Here is a 22,848-nt window from a genome sequence, read left to right as displayed (position 1 = left end):
CAGAACAATGATCAGCATTTATTTATATAGTTAATAATAAAATGATTGTGAGAGATTGAAAATTCTGTGCAAGGAAACCACATAAACTGATTTTATTGTACCTTACTAAAAAAATTAGCCTGCCTCAATTTTTTTTTCTTTTCTGGAAACACAAAAAAACATATGACAGTTGTTATGGCTATTTAATAATTAGATGTGAAAATTTGTAAAGGATAATTTATCATACATTTGAGCAGTAGAACCAACCAGAAACAAACCTAATTTAACATTAAAAATATATATATTGATTTAAAAGACAGAAAATTTATTTTATATTAATATATTTAATATTTTGACAGACACATATTTTAGAGCATTTCTAGCTAGCTTTATAGCTTTATCACTTACAATTCTTGATGAGCCCTGAATCATGGAGATTAGTTCAGTGAAGGTAGTACCACCTTGGAAAGTCACGTTTAGGCAAAAAAACTTAATGTTGCCAAAAAACTTATTTTAGGAAGGTGGTGGTGTAATTATTTACGGTTCTTAAATATTTTTTTATATTGCAACTTTGTTTATATTTCATTTTTTGTTCTTTATAATGGTGTAATTGCTTTATATTAACAAAAAAATCTAAATCTCAAAATGAATAATATAATTTATCGGAATAATTAGGACAATATGTTGTCCGAACAAAAACTTATCGTGGTAGGCATAGTTTTAATAGACATGCTAAGGTTTTTAAGACATGCTAAGGTTTGCGGAAGACGTTTATTGTGAGGGGATTTTTGGAGATCTGCTTGTATCCAGGCTGTGCTTGAGTGTGTAGTGACAGTAAGAGGAAGACTTTTATTATGAAAGGGGATTTTGGGAAATCCTCTGTGTAGTGACAGTACGAGGAAGCGGTGGGTTAATCAGCGCTGCTGGACGCAGGTAAGCGGTGAACTCAGTGAAACTGGAGGATTTTAGTTACAGTTTTTAAAGCAGCACAGATTAACTCTGAGAGACCTAATAAACAGTTTAGGTGTTTAGGCAGCTACCTGTCACCTCGAGTCCTCAGCTCAAACATATGTCTCACTATTTACCTGACTGACTGCATATTTATGAAGAATTATTCTGTAGCTCTAACTGAAACACAGCCAGGTTTGCTAAAAGCTAGGCTTAATTACTAGTTTTAAATACACAACTTGTTTATACAGAGTGTACGTTTCTCTAGGACCTTACTCCAGGTATATTAGTTAGTGTTTACAATGAAAGACAGAATAAATCACAGGAAGTAGCTAACGCTACCTTGTTAACTTGTCTTAAAGCATAATTTGATGGCAACTTGTTTTAGCCTGTGACACCAGTTATTTCAGTTGTAACCAGTACAAACTCATTCTTTTCAAATAACTGAACATGTAATTTTAGATATCAGCAACCAAATGTTTACTTGTAATAATGTCAGATATATCATAATACTGCTATTCTGATTAGTCATATAATACACCATTGATTTACATGGGATTTTACTTTGATCTATAATTAAAAACAAAACAACAGTGTTTATTTTACTCAAACATATACCTATAAATAGCAAAATCAGAGAAACTGAAGTGGTCCCTTAATTTTTTCCAGAGTTGTATATCTGTAATATTTTATACTATTAGAAACTGTAGTGTCACATACTGCTATTTCCTGCAGGAATAACGTTTTAAAATGAGTTTTAGATATAAAATAGAGAAGTACATTTCTTGAAGGACATTTAGAATGGTTGTGAGGCTTAACATGGCCATATTGATTGCCAGGGTATCCCAGTCATCTGATCAGAACAGTGTCGATATATTGAAAACTGCTTTGCAATGTGCAACTATAACAGTATCACTAGCCCAAACTCAAATTGTAGATAGCTAAAGTTTTACTATTTTAAATACGTAATTTAAGAGATTGTGATATGCTTTTTACTATTTGCAATTATGTCTTGTATTTCTAATTGTTAATGGAAACAGCTTGTCAAAAACATCGTCTTAATCTGTGTTTTGTCTCAGTTATGCTCCAGACGTCCAGATCATGGGAGGAAATGTAGCCTGGTTAAGGCCATCTGACATAATATCAGAACTGTGTCACACTGATGTGGACAATCCATTCCCTGTGTGGCAGAATGGCACACTGAGCCCATGTTTCAACCAGATCATCTGTGGATCACTGGCCCATGTATTCACTGCAGTCGTGAGTGCCTGCTACCTCAGTGTACCAAGGTAAGCTATACAACCCTATAAACCTTGCAGCAAGAGATCACTAAAATTAAAGCATGTTAGTGTGTTTAGAGGAAATTTACCACAACATTTAGTTTGCGCAGTGCTTACTGGATTACAATTGTTTTCCTTTGATTTTTTTCACCTAAATTCCAGTCAGCAAAGAGCAGCCACTGACTTTGTACCAAAATAAAAAAAAAACTCCAAGCTGTGATCATTCTGTGGTCATTTTCATGTCAAACACCCTTCTCCTGTGAAAGTAAAGCATGTTTTTGGGCTTGCACAACTTTTTGAAGTGTTCAGTGTTTAAAGTGGATGCACAAAGCAGGACTAAATACAACAAGCTGCAATAGTTACAAAAAAAAAAAACTTTTTTTTTTTTTTTTTTTTTTTTATATACATAGTACAAGATGACACCTGTGATTTCTGAGAATAAACCAATTAGCATTTTACTTGCCATTCCCTTTAAGAGCCAGCTGTGCTCTAACTTTGGCGGAATGGTATTTTAATGGTGCAGCATTTCTGCAATTCTCAGCAGAAAAAACTGACCTGCCGTCACTCTGTGAAGGTGCACGAAAAAACACAGATGCAAGGCCTAAAAAAAGACTGTTCACTGGGTGTATAAAGTTGCCGTCCATTTTTGACAGTTTTTAGTTTTTTACATCATTTAAAAACACAAACCGGCCTTTGATGAATGGACCAGTAGAAATTCGCCAAAATTACCTGAAGGTGACTTGCTCAAGGTGTAAGATAGGTGTGTATAGAGAGGATTTAAATGCTCAGACCAACACTGTGATTAGAGAAAAACAATATATATATTTAAATATATTTATTTTTTTGCAAATATAAAGAAGCTAACTTCAAGACAACAAACATGTTTGGCAAATTTACTAAATTTGAAGCAGGGTGTTTTTTCTGTGTGTGTGAACACATTTGTGGCTTGTTTTTATCTTTTAATCTAAGTAACTTGAGTCACATTTGTGTATACCCTTGACTCTTTACTCACTTTACAGTAATTTTGCATATTACTGTTATGAGTTTTAGTTTTGCAATGTCTTTAATACTCTGTATGCTAAAATGTTATCTATGTTTGCAGATTTGGATACTCTCTGCCTTCGTTGGCTGTGGGTTGGAATATCAGGGCTGCCTCTGCCCTGCTGCTGCTTCTCCTGTTCATTGGGGATTTGGTGTTGGCACTTGAACTCCATAAGCAGAGCATATACTTGGACATCTTGACCAATGGATGTGCTAGCATCGCATGGCTGGTCCACTTTGGTGCTGTTTTGGCTCTGCAAGCATCTGCCTACAGAAGGACGCGAGGGCCAGCACTATTTGCGGTCTTGGCCGTTCTTCCAATACCTAACTTTGCGTTTACCATTGCTGCTTACGTCCAGGACAGTGAACATCTCAATACCTCAAACCCATGGCAGGTTGTTCGTCTAGCCTTAACTGTGAGCAGAGCTGCCCTGGTCCTTGTGTACATACTAGCCTTTACCTTTCCTTGTTACAAGCCGCGAGGAGAGTCTCTTCATGTAAATGCAGACGATGTGGCTCCTCTTATTGTCACAGAGTCTTATGGAGGAGAAACGGTAGCAGAGGATGGCTGCAGCTGCTTGTCCAGGTTTCTTTACCTTTGGTTGAACCCTCAGCTTAAGCAGGGTCAACGTGGGGAACTGGAAAGACCCTGTGATGTTTTCCAGCTACCCCACAAACTTCGCACCAAAGCAGTAACTCAGCGATTTGATCAGTGTTGGACGCAGTGCTTGGCTGAACTTGCACTGAAAACATCACAAGGTGTGCAGACACCTTCTCGAGAGAACCAGCAGGACAGTTTGGTTAACTGTGGTCATGTCCAGGCTGGGGAACATTCTGAGGAAAGCAGTCAGGACGAAGTAAAACTCTTGTGGGTGCTACACAAGGCTATTGGAACACGTTACTACTTGTTGGGTCTGCTGAAGCTGTTAGCTAGCCTGCTTTCATTCGCAGGACCACTGCTTCTCAGTGCATTAGTGGGCTTTATGGAGACCAAGGGGGCACCGCTGAGCAAAGGTGTGTGGGTTGCTGTCGGTCTCTTCTTGACCACGTTCCTGGCAGCATTCCTGCGCAACATCTTCGTGTTTGAAGTGTCCAAGGTGGCTCTGGAGGCTCGGGCCGCTGTGGTGTCCACCATCTACGCCAAAGCCCTGCAGGTCAGCGGCTCGGCCCTCGCCCGCTTCAGCATGGGTGAGGTGGTCAACTTCATGAGCACAGATACAGACCGCTTGGTCAATTTCTTCCGCAGTTTCCACGAAGTATGGAGTCTTCCTTTCCAGTTTGCCCTTGCCCTTTACCTGCTATATCTGCAAGTGGGCGTAGCTTTTCTGGGAGGACTGTGTGTGGCTGTTTTGCTCGTGCCACTGAATAAGTTACTGGCAGCTCGCATCCTGGAGAACAACAAGCAAATGCTAATCCACAAAGACAGCAGAGTGAAGGTAAGAATGTTTTTTAATTTTCTAGTAAAGGAAATTTGATGCGAGTACGATATAAGAGATTGGGGTAAATCTGAATTTCTTATTGAATTGGTTTACCTAAGCCAGAGGTAACAACTGTCCAATAGACAAGTTCTCTCTGTTATTTGACAAGATTAACTTTTAGCTTAGAGCAAAAATTCAGTAAAAGGCTTGTTTATACATTCAAGTTACAATACGCCATGCAATTAATTATCCGAAACTTGTTCAGTGTCTACATATACTAAGGGTCTTTGTCCTCCTTAACATAATATCATGGGGTTGATCTTACAACATTTAAGTTTTTTTATGGTCACAGAGATAAAAAAAAAAAGATTGGGATTATTTGGATTCATGCATAATTCAAAAGGCTAAACAAGGTAAAACTCCGCATATTTCAGCATATTTCTTTTGATCCACAAGCTTACTTTTGTAACCTTGGCAATCCATATGCATTAATTTGATTTTTTTTTGCTGTCAAGGTTCAAATATCAACATATACCGCACCTTTAATCTAAAAAGTGATCCATCTTGCCTATAAAATGCACAAAAGGCTTTTAAAATATCTCCATTTGTCCATAAGAATAAATTGCTGCATGTCATATGGGTTCAGAGATTACATTAGCCTGATGGTTTGAGATGATGTAACCTTAAGAACACTAAATGGATCTGTCCTAAAGGTCCAAGCCAAATGAAGATTTAAGATTTAGGAAGCACAAGATCTTCTGACAATAATGTGTCCTAATTATTTTGTCCTTCATAAGATAATGACCGAAGTCCTGTTTGGAATTCGAGTTCTCAAGTTCTATAACTGGGAGGAGCATTTTACGCAGAAGATAAATGAAAGTCGCAAAAAAGAGCTGAGTCACCTGAAGGCCTTGAAGTACCTGGATGCAGTGTGTGTGTATACCTGGGCTGCTCTTCCTGTTGTCATCTCGATCCTCACCTTCCTGACCTATGTGCTGCTTGGAAACACTCTCACTGCAGCTAAGGTGAGCTGAATAAACAAAATTAGAATCAGGGATTTTTTTTAAAGGGGTGGTCGTTTGTCTAGTTGTAAGTGAAGCTAAAGACTCTGTGTCTGTCCTGGTTGTCCAGACAAAAATAATGCTGGATACTGTTTAGATATGCCAAGAGTCCGGTTTGGGCTGGCACTCTGAGCGTAGTTTGAGAAACTGTGTTAGAATGTGTAGAATGTTTTTTCACTAAGGGGGCGTGCTCCTGTGGGAATGTGATGTCTATACATACCCTCTATAAATGTGGAGTTCCAGGCCTCCTCTGGGATTAACATCAGCACAAATCTGTTTGCCGGGAGCTTCGTTGCATGGGTTTCTGTGGCTGAACAGCTGCATGCAAGCCTTGCATCATCCAAGTGGCGAAGAGCACCAATGCTCCTCTGAATAAATGGGCTAAACTTTCCACAGAAACACTCCAGTCTTGCAGAAAGTCTTTCCCAAAAGATTTGAAGCTGTTAAAGACACAACGTTTAGACCAACTGCATATTAATCACTAAAGAACTAGATGGGATAGGATTTATGAGCAGGTGTCACAATATTTTTGTCAACATAGAGCAGTTTCAAACATGTTTTATACTCCTGGCCTAAGACTTTTGAATAGCTAAAAAATAAAACATGACTTTTTTTGAAAGCTGTAATGCCTCTCCTGCAGGTTTTCACCACTCTGGCTCTGGTGGGGATGCTTATTCTGCCACTCAATGCTTTTCCCTGGGTTCTTAATGGCACACTGGAAGCTAAAGTATCTCTGGACCGCATTCAGCGCTTCCTCCTTCTGCGTAATCAGGACTTTGCTGCCTACTACAGCCAGGGTAATTCTAGTTTTTGGAAAATGCCAATAATATAAAAATATTGTGATTCTTTCATTTACTTTGACTTTATATAATAGCAGACAGTATTAGATATTTCATATATAAGATATTTTATGTCAGCTTAACTTCATTATTTATATATAATGTGAACATATAATGTGGGGGGGATGTGAAATATGAAATATGAACCTGTACCAGTCTTTACTAGTTTGGTGTTGTAAGTACCATGTTAAGACCTTTAAACTAATTGATTAATGACACTATGGCACCTGTACCCTTGATTTACCATATTTTATGGACAATAAAGCGCACTTAAATCCTTTAATTTTCCCAAAAATCAACAGTGTGCCTTTTAATTCAGTGCACATTATGTATAAGGAGCAGTAAAGCCACTCCGCTGAAGTACAGTGTTTACAAGAATTTTTGTGAAGTTTTTCCAGCGCTGAGGCTGAGTGCAGCAGTATTAGCATTAGCTAGCTTTTAGCACTAGCTCTTTTGCTGTTAGAGAGGAGTATATCAGACTGTAGACTGCACGTTTACTGTGTTAAAATAAACTACATGAGACAAACTGCTAGCTAATAGCACCCTGGGTTACCGAAACACTCAGGGTTCCTCAGTCTACCGCTACCAGGCAGCATTTACCAGTGCTAACTGTGGCTGGCTAGCGCTGCTAACCATGACTGGCTAGTGCTGCTAATTGGGACTGGCTAAGCAGTTGCTAACTGCAGCTAGCTTTTACCCTTGGGCAAAATATTGGAATTTTAAGCTTACTGTAAGTAAATGGAAGTGCTTTACTCACCCAAATAAACTGTTTTCGGGAGAGAAATCTGTGTAATTAATATCCAGAAGTCTGAATTTAAAAAAAGCGACAGGACCTGCTGAGTTAGAAAGTGTCGCTTAATGTGCCTTATAATCCGGTGCGTTTTATGTATTAATATACACCAGAAAACAGACTTTCATTGATAGTGCGCCTTAATCTAATCTAATCTGGTCCGAAAAGACAGAAAAATATGGTAAGTCATTCTGTTGCTTGGTAATTTCCAGCACAGATCTCTTTTGTTCACATTCCTTAATGTGACCAAAAGCAGAAACATGACTCTGAAATGTACCATTAAACAAATCTCCATTGTTCACATAATGGCACTCCATTGTGCTCATGAGCAGAACTTAGAAATTGGACTTCATACTTTCAAAATTTCTCAATACCAATATATGTCACAATAACATTAAGCAGAACCAGTTCTGTCCCACTTTATTGTACATCTTTATCAGTCTTTTGTTAGATGTATTATTTTGGTGGTCCGTGTTAAAAGGCTACTGTAAAATAAATGCAGAAAGGAACTGTGTTGTTTGTTAATTCTAAACTGTTTAAATTGTTTTCCCCAACATTTTCTCACAGTTTCTCCTGAAGATCCTCTTACGTCCATACAGATGACCCAGGCAAATTTTTCCTGGAATAGATCAGATGATTTAAATTCTGACTCTGATGGGGAGGACAGGGGTCCAACAGGCAGTCTGTATCTCCACAATCTTAACTTAAGTGTCAGAAAGGTATGTGATCTGTATAAAAAAAGTGAAAAGCTTATTTTTTTCTTCTAATTCAGCTACTACAATGTGTCAATATTTATTTGAATATTTAAATATTTATTTAAATATTTTTCATTTCAGGGTTCTCTGGTTGTTGTGGTGGGAAAGGTTGGTTGTGGGAAGAGCTCCCTATTAGCTGCCATCACTGGAGAGCTGAACAGGTATGTTAAGGCAGTTTTCTTTTTGTTAAAGCAAGACAATGTTTGCTCCTGGGGTTCCACTATAGAAAGGGAGTGTAGTTTGTGTGAGAAAAGTCTTTGCAAGATCAATCACTGAAGGATTAGTACTGCATTAATACTGGATTTTATAAGGCTTTTTCCTGCTTGCTTAATTAAAGTTACATAGTGCAGTTTCTGGCATGCTGAGACCAATAATGGTACTATTCCCTCTCTTTTATATATTAGTGGAATATCAACATATGTTATTCAAACAGTTATTTGAAGGTAAAAATGTAACATAAATTAAAATGAAAATTAATCCAAGTATACAATAGTGTTCAAAACTAAAGCTGGACACTTGCTGAGAAAAGGCTAAACATTTTTTTAGATTGACTCTTGTGTTAGGATGTTTTTATTTTCCTCTCTTTTTTTTAGATCTTTAAAATTATATTCTGACATTACATTATATTAAATAGGTATTTGATTAGGTAGAATTATAGAACATTTCCTATTTTTTTTATTATGTTTCTCCAACTCTCCTCTAGAAGAGCAACCTGCAGGTTTTCTCACATTTATTTATGTTCATCCTGTAGGTGTGGTGGTGTGGTGCATGTCCAGGGCAGAGAGAAGGGCTTTGGATTAGCAGCCCAGGAGCCGTGGATCCAGCATGCAACAGTGCGAGACAACATCTTGTTTGGAAAGGACTTTGACAGTGGCTTCTATCAGGCTGTGCTTGAAGCATGTGCTCTCACTGATGATCTCAATGTAAGCACACTGGGCCTTTGTGTTCCGAATATTTATGATATGGTATTATTGTACCATGAAGGGGTGGATTATTATTTGTTTGTGTGTTTATGATAAAGCAATACGCGCATGGTTTTCTGTGATCATAATTTTGGCCTTTATTTTAGTGAACTAAGGATGAGCAGTGTCTAACTGACTAGTGAAAATGTACAGTCCTGATATTGTAAACTGTTGCAGGTGTTGCCTGATGGGGATCAGACAGAGGTAGGAGAGAATGGTGTGACTCTCAGTGGAGGACAGAAAAGTCGACTCGCTTTGGCCCGGGCTGTTTATATGGTATGTATTGAAGTATGTAAAGAAGCATTTTTGAAGCAATTTAATGAATATTTTGTTGATTAACTCATTAAGCAATTTGAGTTTTGTTTGTTTGCTTGTTTTTTTTTCTCCTTTAAAAGCGGCAGTGAGTGAAAAGGCCAACCAAACAAAAACACTAAAACAAAAATGTTTTTAAAACATTAAAAATACATTTAATGAGTATTTTAATGTATTTTTTATAAACATATAAACAGTTCTAGATACAGTTTGCCTTAAAATTCAATCACACAGATTTTTTTCTTTTTCTAGTTGGCCTGTAAAAAACATTCTTAAATGACAAGCCAATCTAAGAAATGACAGCTTGTTTACATCACTCACGGCTCACAGGAGTTACGTTATCAGCTACAGCAATATCACCCCCCACCTTGACAACAGCCTAAACAAGTTTTTCATAGTTTTGCACTGTGGCAAGAATATTGTAATATTTTATTATTGTTTCTGACTATTTTGAGCATGATCTTCATGGTATGTCACTTCTATGTACCAAACTGTCAGTGTTCAGATATGCCAAAGTGAATACATTTTATATCTTACAGAAAACCACACATCTAAAATAGGGATAGGGCGATGTCATTGATTATGAAAATACAGACATATTTTTATAATAAATGATACTGGATGATGGTCTATCGAAGCAGTATTACTTCCTATATGCACAAGCATTCATGGTTAATGGTCAACACAGATGCATAATGGAACCGTTAAGTGCTGTGTCTTAATTACCTCATCTTAAAAGTCATTTCTTAAACACTGCTGTTATGGTAATGTCACATTGTACCATTTTAAACAAACTGTTTTCAGCTGTTGCATAACTTAATGATTAGAGATACTGGAGCCAGGAGGTGGTGCATTAAAGACTGGGATGTGTCTTGTATAAACTTTAATTTTCATGTCTTCAGTTAACCCAGAATTCTCTCTCATGGCAGGACAAGGATATATATCTGCTGGATGATCCTTTAGCAGCAGTGGATGCTGATGTGGCCCAGCATCTAATGGAGAAGTGCATTCTCAGAATTCTGAAGAACAAAACTAGAATCCTTTGCACTCATCGAATAGAGTTTGTGGAGAAGGCAGACGTGGTGGTACTGATGGACGGTGGAACGGTTGTAAAAACAGGTATTGACCAACCTATAACCTATAACCAAATCAATCAAACCATTGATCAAAGCTGGAGTGTACAATTAGCTGTTTATACACTGGCATGCCAAAAGTGATTGGACAGCAGTATGTACAATAAATTTGGTCAGGATGTCTTACCTTAATTAAGAGGTTATTAAGTTGAGAGGTATTATCTTGTGAGTGAAGTTGAACACCGGCCAGAATGTTCATGGCAAGGCAATAGGAATGATCAGATATCAAGCAAGGCTGGATAGTGGGTGCCAGATGGATGGGCAGATATTTATAGATTAGAAGTGTCTAGAATTGTCCATTCAAACAAATAAGCAACTGTATCACATCCACATTTAATGCAGGAGGGCCCATATGCATATTTTACAAGCCATGCAGCTTTCTGTAGCTTCCATGGGACATGTCAGAAGTCATGGGACATGATAGAACTTCCATGTCCCTTGACTTTTGGCTTGTCAGTTTATAGCATAAAAAGGTCTGTCATTTCACAGTTTGTTTTATAGACACAAAAGAAATAACACAAGTTTTATTATTATTTTTTTATTATTATTATAATTTTATGGTTTTATGTTTGAAGGAACACCCAAAGAAGTCTTATCTCTGGTGAAACCTGAATCAGATGGCAGTAAGAATGAAGGCAAAGTAAAAGGCAAAGGTATTAAATATACTATATCACCTGTACTAAGTATTATTGTGTTATCCATGACTGATGTTAACTAATATAGTAAAATAACATATGCACTAATAAATTGATTATTTTGTTAAGAAATACAGTATAAACATTTTGTACACACCTTAAATTCAGTGTTTTTTCATTATTTTTAAATGTTCTGTATTGAAGATTAATATTAAAGTCATCCAAACTATGAAGAAAAATATATGAAATTTATTTAGTAAAGAAAAAGTTTTAAACAAACCGGAATATGTTTTATATTTTAGATTCTTCAAAGTAGCACCTCTTGCTTAGATGACTTAATTTTGCACATCTTGGCTGGACTTTTCCATTGAGCTTTATGAGGTAGAGTCACCTGGAATGTCGTTCAGTTAACAGCTGTGCTGAACCTGTCAAAAGTTAATTTCTTGACTCTTGTCTCTTAATGTGTTTGAGAGCATCAGTTGTAAAGTTGTGAAGAGGTAGAGTTGGTATACAGTGAATAGCTCTATTTGAGGAATGTTCTAATCCATATCATGGCAAGAAAGTAAAGAAAAAAATACTTAAAAAATCGAGATCAGTTAATCTGAAAAATTGTAAGAATTTTGAAAGGATCCTTAAGGGCAGTTGCAAAGACCATTAAAAAACAGGAAAGTTACCAGCCTCAGAAGCTGCACGTTATCAGCACCCCAGATTATGCTCATTCATAGTCTGGATAGTCTGAAAAAAAATTAAAACATTGAATGAGAAGGTGTGTCTAAATGTTTGACTGATACTGTATACATTTTATAAGATAAAGACAACCAAGAAGAAGAAGAAGAACTGACCAATGAGCCAGTTCCAGAGGAGAGGCTAACCACCATCGGGGAGGAGCAGAAGCAGACTGGTGGGCTTGCCTGGACCGTCTATAAGTCCTATTGGAGAGCAGTGGGCGGGTGTATGGCCTTTTCTGTCCTTTTGTCCCTTCTCCTCATGCAAGGTATGTTGATATAGAGCAGTGTTTGTTTAAATTGGATATGAATTTCTTTTCAGAATTAATATCGATAATAAAGTCCTATGGTGATGTTTTCCCTCAGGCACTAAGAATGTGTCGGACTGGTGGCTGTCGTATTGGATCTCCAACGTGAAGACTAACGGGTCAGAGTTGGTGTCTTTGATGGCAGGTCCTCTCTCTGCCTCTGTGCTGCTCCTTCCAGATAGGCCAGTGTAAGTGATACTTAAACACAACATTTAATGTACAGTACAAGTCAAAAGTTTGGACACACCTTAAAATCAGTGTTTTTTCATTATTTTTAAAGGTTCTGCATTTAAGTTAATCAAAGTTACCATAGTTACCGCAAGTTAACATCACCCTAAAAAGAGCCATATTAATGCCATTTAAATGTTACCATATTACATGATTCCTTCTTCATAGTCTATAATTTTACAGCTCTAGGAAAAATTAAGAGACCACTTCAGTTTCTGAATCAGTTGCTCTGATTTTGCTATTTATAGGTATATGTTTGAATAAAGTGAACGTTTTTGTTTTATTCTATAAAATACAGCCAACATTTCTCCCAATTTCAAAATAAAAATATTGTCATTTAGAGCAAAAAAAAAAGAAATGCCTGAAATAACAAAAAGATGCAGAGCTTTCAGACCTCAAAAAATGCAAAGAAAACAAGTATATATTCATAAAGTTTTAAGAGATCTGGTGGAATAATCCTGGTTTTTAATCACAGTTTTCTTGCAACTTGGCATGTTCTCCTCCACCAGTCTTACACACTGCTTTTAGATAACTATGCCTTTACTCCTAGTGCAAAAATGTGCTAGTCCTTAGTAGAATGTTATTTTTGGGGTATTTATGTTTCTCTAAAATTCTAATTTCTTTTTAGGTTCCCTGTACCGCTGCTGCACTTTAATCCACTCAGTAATATGAGCTCTGAGCTCAAGTTCTACATGACCGTGTACGGTTCTCTAGCTGCAGCCAATACCGTCTTTACAGCAGCTCGTGCCTTCCTCTTTGCTTATGGAGCGATCCATGCTGCCACTGTTATTCATAAAAGACTGCTGAGTAACGTGCTAAAGGTAACGTCTGCAGTCATTTCTTTGTGTTATTGGGATGCTCAAAATGAAATAAGATTGTACAAATATATTTTTTTTGCATTTTGTGATGCATCAATCTGAAAGTAACAGTCTACTAAATTGATTTAAACTAGGGCTGCACAATATTGGAAACATTTTTATTTTTTTGACAATATATTACGATATTAAACAATGCAGGGCCCATGACGTCACCAGCCCCGCCCCCACCTAGGCACTGTCTCGCGTCCGGACTGATCAAAAACTGAGGTCCTTTAATCAGGCATTTAAATGGCTTTTTAAAAGGGTAAATAAAAGCGTTTCTCTGGGATTAAAAGCATGAATTCAGCTGTAACTGAAAATGTCTGTGGACTGAGGTGTACAGCTTTTGACACGTGCATTTACAAGCACGTGCCCAACCATGTGGAAGCCATGCAGTTATCTCGTGTTTACTCCTGCTCCCCTCCTTGAAAGCAGCAGTCTGTCACTCACACAGACACAGATACAACACTGTGTATCTGCTTCTAATGTCAAGAATCAAAACATTGCAACTTGACATTACTATTGCACATGCGCACATTGAGATGATGGTGCTTAAACGATATATCGTGCAGCCCTAATTTAAACCAAGTATAATTATTATAATGTTCAGTATTTAAGGTGCATACTTAAAATGCTGTACATTTGTGTTATGATTGCACCCCCACTTTATAAATCTGTTAATTTCTGTTTTTATTTTTTTCTAATTTTATATAATATTCTAATCCCATATTCTAGGCGACAGTGACATTTTTTGACACGACACCCCTGGGGCGTATTCTAAATCGCTTCTCCTCGGACGTCTACACCATAGACGACTCACTGCCATTCGTCCTTAACATCCTTCTAGCCAATGTGTTTGGGCTGCTGGGGATGTTGGTGGTCATGAGTTATGGTCTACCCTGGGTGCTGCTCCCTCTGGTGCCACTAGGCTTGCTGTATTACCAAACACAGAGGTTTTATCGCCACTCGTCCCGGGAGCTGAAGCGGTTGTGCAGCCTCACACTTTCCCCAGTGTACTCGCACTTCTCAGAGACCCTCAGTGGCTTGGCAACAGTCAGGGCTAGTGGACACGTTGCTAGGTATGATCATCATTAGTGCTGTTCTTCCGCTTTTCTTTCTCTCTTCTTTATATGAAAACTTTCTATATGATCCTAATGATAAAATGATCTGATTAACTATTAGTGTGTGTGTTTCTGTAAACGTGTCTGTGCAGGTTTGAGGAGGAGAACGAAAGGCGTCTAGATGAGAACCAGCGCTGTGTGTTCATCAGCAATGCTGCCGGGCAGTGGCTTGACATTCGACTGCAGATGATCGGAGTTGCTGTAGTGACCGGCATCAGTATAATTGCTGTGATTGAGCACCAGATCAGATCCATTGATCCAGGTTGGTGCACGCATTATTAAAACAGTCTAAACAGTTACAGACTTCCCAAGTCTACCGCAAATCAGTAATGGATCCCTGCTGCCCGCAAGTCAGATAAAATCTCCTGTAATCTAGAACGAGTGACTCAAGAGTGAACACAAACGTGCATGCAGGGGACACAGAGGGAAAGAGAGGGAGTGAGAAAGAAAGGCACTCCCCTTGTGTGCATATTGATGAAGCACATGCAAAACAGAGAGGATTCTGATTGGCCTGTTCTCAACAAAGAGTCTAGGAGTCAGCCAATCAGTTTACCTATACCTATTATTATCGGGTACCTTCCTGAAATTAATTTTTGCAACTTGGGATGTCTGCAATTATTATTTTTTTAATTCTCGCCAGCTTGTGGCTTGGCAACAGTCAGGGCTATCTACTAATTTTACATCTTGGTTAGCCCCATAACACAAACTATATACGCACTAATTGGACGTAACATTAAGACCACGTCATACTTATATTTAAAGGGCAGGGAAGAAAAGCAATACAAGAAAGGGCCCAGCCAGATGGTTATGCACCTTGTATGATAAAGGATTCTTCATTCTTGATAAATATTAACATTATATTATTAGGCAATCTAGACCCCATATTGGAACATTTTTTTCTTCTTAAAACGTTCACTTAGGAAGTTACCTACAGGAAATGCCAAGCGTGTCATATTGTGAAGGCAAATATAGGTCACTAGATCAGATTCAATCCATCCAGTTTTCTTAAGAAAACTTCTTCACGTTATTGATTTTTTGTTATATTTTTGTTGATATTTTATTATTCATATTAATTTATTGCAATACAGTGCACCCTGCGGGACCCTCAGTCATTTTTCCCACTGTGTTTCATTTTTGCCACTCTAGAGGGCACTTTAGCAACATTTTATTCAACTATGGAAGCACAAGCCCACACACCCAACCCTTGTCTGCCAGTGCCACCTTCCTGTTTTTTTTCTCTCATTGTACATTTTTTCAGTACCACCTAATACATAGGATCACTTTGTAGTTATATATTTATATTTATAATTTGTATTACATATTATATATTTATACTTTCACACATTTTTACTTGCTGTTTTTCAATGTTCAGAACACCACAAGACCACCACAGAGCAGGTAATCAGTAATGAAAAAAGTAAGAAAATTTGTGTTTAGTAGATTTTTTTTTTTTGTTCTAACAATGCTTCTTTGCAATAAATCCTATACTGTAGGAAAGGCAGTTTAATTTCACTTTTAAGTGGAGCTACGTTTGTAAGAAACATGCATTTGTGGGATGAACAGCAGAGCTGAGGATGTGGGTTGAAAAGTTTGACAAATCGCTGCAACTGCTGAACGGCTTATTTTGCTGTTGCTATTGACACTTGTTTGAGCTTCTGGTCAAACAGTAAAAGAGTCTATGGCACGAATAAGCTGTTTGGCATTGGCAGAGGGGATATGGTCAATTTTTCAGTGGTGCAACCCACATACTAAGCCCAACTGCTCATACCACAAATGCAAGTAGTCTTCACCCTCCTGATATTGGGTAATAGTGCTGGTATTGGATATAATACCTGCTCTATGGTGGTTCCTGTCATTCAGATGTTTAGTGACTGTGTTTTTTTTTATTATGTCAGGTCTGGTTGGTCTGGCTCTGTCGTACGCCTTGTCTATCACTAACCTGCTGTCAGGGCTGATCTTCAGCTTTACCCAGACTGAGATGCAGCTGGTGAGTGTGGAGCGCACTGAGGAGTACTCCACCAACATTCCACTGGAACCACAACATTGCAGCACAGCGGTGAGCAGTGAGACATCAGCATTTCTCAACTCGAGTTTTAAAATCCTGCCTACATTGAAAATGTTCATTTGACTGAATTCTCTGTCACGCTGTGAACACCACCACATCTCACAAGTCTGATTGGGTAAAGTACATAAAACATACATATGATTCATGCTACGTCATCACATATTCGAAAAATCCATATATCTACACATCTCTTAGTGATAAACGTATTATTCCACCTCATCCAAGTATGAATTTCTGGCTTTTCCAACCAGATTCATGAGGTCAAATATGGCATGGAAAAAAATAAAAGACCACTAAAAATGTCTCATTTTCTGCAAATAAATGCTCAAAATGACACTATTTTTATTTGAAATTTGGGAGAAATGTTGTCTGTAGTTTATAGAATAAAACAACAATGTTAATTTTACTCAAACATATACCTATAAATAGCAAAAATAGAGAAACTGATACAGAAACTGAAGTGGTCTCTTATTTTTTTCAGAGCTGTATACATATTGCAAAAGTATTCATACCCCTGTTTGTCACATTTTGTCCCCTCACAACCACACAATCCTCTCCACAACTTTATTTTCAGCCTGCCTTTGAGTTCCTTGTTTTTAATGATGCTGATTGTTCACTATGTGATTTTTAAAGGCAGTTAATTGCACTGGATTTCTGTTAGGGGGTTTAGATTAAAGAGGGGCTGAATACTTCTACTTTTCAGATTTTTTTTCATCATTTTTGTTCCATTCACAATACTACAGCCACTTTGTGTTGGTCTATCACTTAGAATATCTATAAAATACAAACTGTGAAAAAGTTCAAGTATGAATATTTATTTTTGCAAGCCACTGTATACTTGTGTTACATTTGTAATTGTTAAATTCAATCCATATTGCTTTATTTATCAATTTTTAGGTTCCATCCTCTTGGCCAGAGCACGGTCGGGTGGAGTTTAGAGGAGCTGTGATGGCGTATCGGCCTGGCTTGCCCAATGCCCTGGATGGAGTGAGCATGGCGATGTTGCCAGGTGAGAGGGTGGGTGTAGTTGGACGCACAGGCTCGGGGAAGTCCTCGCTGTTCTTGGCTCTGTTCCGTATGGTGGAACTGAATCAGGGACAGATACTGCTGGATGGGAAGGACATCGGTCAGGTTGGCCTGTCTCAGCTTAGGTGAGGATTATAGTTGTCTCTATGATGATACATTTCTAAGAAACTTCTGACACTTTTCCACTGCATTGTACCTACAGTACACTACTCGACTGTACTTACTTTTTTATACTTGGTACCTTGGTTTGTTTTTCACTGTCCTCACATCCACCAACAATGGAGACTGCTAAAGGGATTGTGTTCCAGAATCTTGGTTTGTGGCTTTTTGTGTAGTATGTAAAGTGATGGCCAATCAGGATTTTGAAAGGTTAGCATATCATGTTTTAGTTCCCTACTCTGCTCACTTGGAAGAACAAGCGAGTAGGGACTAGAAAGAAAGTATTTGGTTCCAAGTGCCAAAAGAAAATAAAAAAAGCTACATAGAATTGAGCTGAGTAGTCTTGGTAGAAAAGTGCCATATAAATACTCAATAATTCTGTGGAATGCAATGATAAATTTGCATGTTCTACAAGTGATTATGCTATGCTATGTTGTGTAATTTTTAGGTCCAAGCTAGCCATCATCCCTCAGGATCCCTTCCTCTTCTCCAGTTCAGTTAGAGAGAATCTTGACCCCAGTGGCCGTTACATTGATCAGCGGCTACTTGATGCTCTGGAACAGTGCCACCTGACAGATGTGGTCCAGAGAATTGGTGAGTGTAATGGGGTCGGTTTCCATGACAGAGATTAAGCTTAGTTGTAGACTGTGTTTTCTTTTCAGTAGAAAATCTTCTTTTTAAAATGCTGTTTAGTCTGAGACTAGGCTTAATCCTTCTTAGGGAAACTGCCCAAGAATTTCTGCATCTGTGCTAATTGTAAATTTAATTAAGCACTATTAATATATTTTTTTTAATTGACAGGAGGGTTGGATGCAGAGGTGGGAGAAAGAGGAAAATCTCTTTCAGTTGGCCAAAGGCAGCTGCTCTGTCTCGCTCGTGCTCTTCTAACTGAAGCAAATGTGAGAACTGCATACTAATGCTTAAATTCCATTTCTCATTTGTGCCAATACCACTTCTTTTCGAGTCTTTATTTTCTTTAGACACCACACTTAAGTGGAAGTAGTAAAGTATTCAACAGTGTTTGCACTGCAACTAGTTTATTTCTAAAATTTACTACTTAAGTCAGTCAAACGTCTGAATATCATAATGCAGAAAGGCAGCAGAGTGAAAGGCAGAATGGGAGCAGCGTGGTCTTATAAGATTAGCTTGACCGCTCGATTCGCTTAATGATGAGCAGCTTCATCAAACCTGTTAACAGTGCAGAGCATCTACCACTCTGGCAGTGATGATGTGGGTTTGGAATAGGGCTGGTTGATTTTCATGATTAGTTCGATTATTCGAATTACAGTTTTAATGATTTTGATAATGATGACGATTTTTAAAATTGGGTAATCACGATTTTACATACAGACGCTCATTTCTGAAGTGTTGATCCATCTTACCTTAGTTACCGGTGCCTCCCACAGACCAACCTGCGCATATTTTCTAACCAAAAAGTTCCAGCACTGTTCCAACATTTTCGACACAAACACCCGGTGGAATAAAGCATATATTTACTTAGAAATAAATCCTTCCATTTCTAAAAACTGCAGCGTCATTGCTCTCCGCTGAGAATCCGTAATTAATTGTGAAAAACAATAATGATCTCTCATTCAAAATTTCTTCTGTGACTCGGTTAGTGCTTTATTTCTCTATTTTCAGTCACAAAACCTGCGTTTTGCAGTATAATCCAGTGTCTGCATGGGCTTGAAAACAATGTTCTGAATCATTGATTCACTCGACCCAAAGCATCTGAACACCAAACAGATATAAATATTCCAAAAAATATAATACTATAGATCAGGTTATCTTGCGGCTGATTCCTCAGGTCTACATGAAGGCCATGTAGACCTGACACTTCACCCTACCTACCCCTCCATCTCTACAAGAGTCGGTAATAAGTGGTAAGGGCATGAGGAGAAATGAGGTTGGCCCTTTCGATTTATTTGTTTATAAAACAGGAAAATATCATTAGAATAACAAGAATAATGTGCATTATTTTGTTTCTTTCATTTCCTTTGTAGGTTTTATGTATTGATGAGGCCACGGCTAGTGTAGATCACAAAACGGACATGCTTCTACAGAAGACTATCCGAGAACGATTCAAGGACAAGACTGTCCTTACCATCGCCCACAGGTTCGTACTCTATTCTTTTATTCAAAGTATTTAACAGACAGCATGGATAAAAGAACATCTTTAAAAATATATATTTTAATATTTTCCTCTGTCTTCCTCTTATACTGCAGACTGAATACAATTATGGACTCTGATAGAGTTTTGGTGATGCATGCTGGGAAGGTGGTGGAGTTTGACAGCCCAGCTGTTCTGTGCCAAAGAGAAGATTCAGTTTTCAAGAAACTACTTTGTGGAACCGACTGATGGACTGATTTTATCATCTATTGTTTTACAGTCACTGGAATTCAGCCAGATTTCACACAGCAAGCTAAACATCAGTGGTCCTGTTTATATATATATATATATATATATATATACACACTATAGGTCAATTTCTCAGACAGAGATTGAGCCTAGTTTTGGATTACACAGCATTTTAAAGGGAGATTTTCCATTGAAAGGAATATACAGTCTACAGCTAGACATAAACTCAAACAGTACTATTCTATTCAGATAAAAATAAACATGAACCTGTTGGTACCACACTAAAGTGGTATAAAACACTGATTGATCTGTGGAATAGTGGAACTGGGTTTTCTAAAATGATAATGGTGCTCCATTCAGTCCTTTAGGGATGAGTTGGTTAATAAGGTTGGGTGTTAATTATCCAACTACTTGATTAATGCTGTTGTTGCTGAATGCAATCAAATCCACTAAGCAAAGCACCAACATCTAGAAGAAAAAAGGCTCTAAGTAAGTGCTCCAGTATTTTTGTCCATACATTAAATACACCACAGTTGTGGTAAATATATAAACTGACAAATTGCACTCATACACTAAGAGTCTTTGTGAATATGGATAAAAGTTTACTTTATACAGTGGCATTTTTTTTTAGAATGTTTTGTTTAGCCATTTTTATATGAAGGGTACTAGGATCTATATTATTAAAAGAAAAAAAAATCTTTTTCTTTTTTTTTACATCTTCAGGCTAAAAGGCAAACTATCAATGCTATGTTTTCTGTTTTATAGTTACAACAATTCTTAAGTTATTCTTCTGTATTTTATGTACAAATAAAAACAATTTTACTTTGTGTTGGGTCCAGAGTTTTGTGCCACATAATCAAAACCTTGAAAAAAACAATTGATTAGATAGAATTGGATTAGAACATGACTCAAATAGAGCTATTCACTGTACACCAACTCTATCTCTACACAACTTTACAACTGATGCTTTCAAACACATTAAGAGGCAAGAAATTCAAGTAATTAACTCTTTTACAAGTTCAGCACAGCTGTTAACTAAAAGCCATTCCAGGTGACTCTACATCAAAAAGCTGACTAAGAAAATCCAGCCAAGATGTGCAAAACCGTCATCTAAGCAAAGGTTTCTTACTTTCTATAATGTAAAGTATAAAACATATTTTGGTTTGTTTAACACTTTTTGTTTATTTAATAAATCCATCAATGTTAAAAAGGCCAATTTTGGCTGTGGCCTGATGCTCACCTCCTCCGAAATGTAACTATGCATTACAGTGATGCAGACTGAAGCAACTGTGATAGGTACGCTAAGAATCTTTGCATTACCACCTTTAGCTGCTGTTTTGGTGGTGTATTTGCAGCACAACACAGACACACCAACGCAAATGTTCATATGCTCACAACAACATAGGCCACTTGTGTAAGATACGCCGTAGACTTTTGTCACGTAAGATAAAATATAACTTTATTTATTCCGAAAGTACTTTTTTTTTTTCCCGAGTTACACAGACAACTATCACGTGAATATCAAGAGTAGAAAAATACCTAACGGATAAATAATACCCATATAAAACAGATAAAACAAATTTAAAAATCAACTTAACATCAAAATGAACATAATCGTTGTTTAAGACAGCTGACAACTTTTGGAGTAAGAATCTTTCCTTGATCCTGGTATAAAAAAGATATCTAAAATGTATGTGTAAAATGTAAGCAGAAATATAGTAGATAAGTGTGCTAAGATCATTTTACACCTCATTCATTCTTAATGGGGAAACAAATGGATTGTAGAGGAATTATAATTGCATCTTATCAAAAACCTCAAGGCCTCTATTCTAGCAATCTATTAACGAGCCATCAATCGTTCACCACACAGCTTGGTTTAGGGTGTGTTACTGTCTTCGCAACGATGGGAAAGGTACATATGTACTAATTCTTTTAATTAATCATGGGTGTGTTTTGGGCGTAATTAACCAATCAGCATGCCACTTGCCATTCCCTTTAAAACCACGGGTGCACTGACTTTGGCGTAATGGTATTTTAATGGTGCAGCCACTTTTCCATTAATAGCTAAAATGTGTTCCTTTTAAGTAATTAAATACCAGTCCTGCTTAAATTATTATAAACATTTCCTAACCCTTAAAAAACGCTTTTATTGTGGTAATTTCCGCCTCTGCAGTGCCCTCACAGGTTTAACTGTGCTATAATCGAGGATTCTGTTTCTGTGTACTTTAGCTGGCAGACACATCACAATATGCAAATCAGGCAATCAATAATAACGCCCCCCCCCTCCTCCTGACATCCAACCATCCAACCGCAATCAAAACTGCTGCTGCAGCTCAGCCAATCAGCTCTCCCTCCTGCCCTGCCTCTAAACCCATACATCACCCGATGCCCCTCCCAAACTACCCCTCCCATTTGATAGCCCCTTTAAACGGCGCAGGCGCAAGGTGTGAAAATTAACTGTTGATGGGGTGTTAGATGGCAATGAGCGTCGTAAAGTACCTTGCGCAGGGTGTAAGATAGTGCCAATTGTCTCACAACCGGCCTGAACAATCTGAAGTTGGAACAATGTTGATAAACCGAGGGAGAAGTTGTGGCAAAAAAAACCAACTTGGAGTTCACCACAGATTCCAACCCAGAGCCACCCTTGGAGTCTGCTCTGAAGGACGCCTTGGACATAAGCATACATAAACATACATAGACCTTTCTAAATGTTTATGTCAGTTGTCATGTAGCCTTCTTAACACTTTCCCACAGAAAAATGTTCCCAAGTTTTTTTGGACATTTTTCTGATGCATCTCATGACCATCAGGTGTGTCTTCTTGAACGCTCATTAAACATGCTGTATAC

General features: G+C 37.7%; 1 protein-coding gene across 2 annotated transcripts; it reads left to right on the top strand.

Moving 5' to 3' along the window:
* The first annotated feature begins 814 nt into the window (after window positions 1-814).
* Window positions 815-20,122, top strand: abcc10 (ATP-binding cassette, sub-family C (CFTR/MRP), member 10). 2 transcript variants are annotated; one of them, XM_007240139.4, is made up of 22 exons: window positions 815-912; window positions 2,007-2,216; window positions 3,310-4,684; window positions 5,464-5,691; window positions 6,368-6,524; window positions 7,924-8,075; window positions 8,193-8,272; window positions 8,863-9,034; window positions 9,251-9,349; window positions 10,315-10,504; window positions 11,094-11,171; window positions 11,962-12,147; window positions 12,245-12,374; window positions 13,043-13,235; window positions 14,007-14,350; window positions 14,485-14,654; window positions 16,288-16,448; window positions 17,355-17,608; window positions 18,091-18,236; window positions 18,444-18,541; window positions 19,646-19,758; window positions 19,869-20,122. In XM_007240139.4, the coding sequence occupies exons 2-22, from the start codon at window positions 2,029-2,031 to the stop codon at window positions 19,999-20,001; spliced, it is 4,647 nt and encodes a 1,548-aa protein (XP_007240201.3). In that variant the 5' UTR covers window positions 815-912; window positions 2,007-2,028; the 3' UTR covers window positions 20,002-20,122. The 2 variants fall into 2 exon arrangements, with proteins under 2 accessions (XP_007240201.3, XP_022525385.2); XM_022669664.2 differs by lacking the exons at window positions 18,444-18,541; window positions 19,646-19,758; window positions 19,869-20,122 and having other exon boundaries at window positions 17,355-17,466; window positions 18,091-18,231.
* Window positions 20,123-22,848: the final 2,726 nt, after the last annotated feature.

The sequence above is a fragment of the Astyanax mexicanus genome, chromosome 16 (genome assembly GCF_023375975.1).
Source record: "Astyanax mexicanus isolate ESR-SI-001 chromosome 16, AstMex3_surface, whole genome shotgun sequence".
Taxonomy (NCBI): domain Eukaryota; kingdom Metazoa; phylum Chordata; class Actinopteri; order Characiformes; family Acestrorhamphidae; genus Astyanax; species Astyanax mexicanus.
This window is presented reverse-complemented; position numbering and strand designations above follow the sequence as displayed.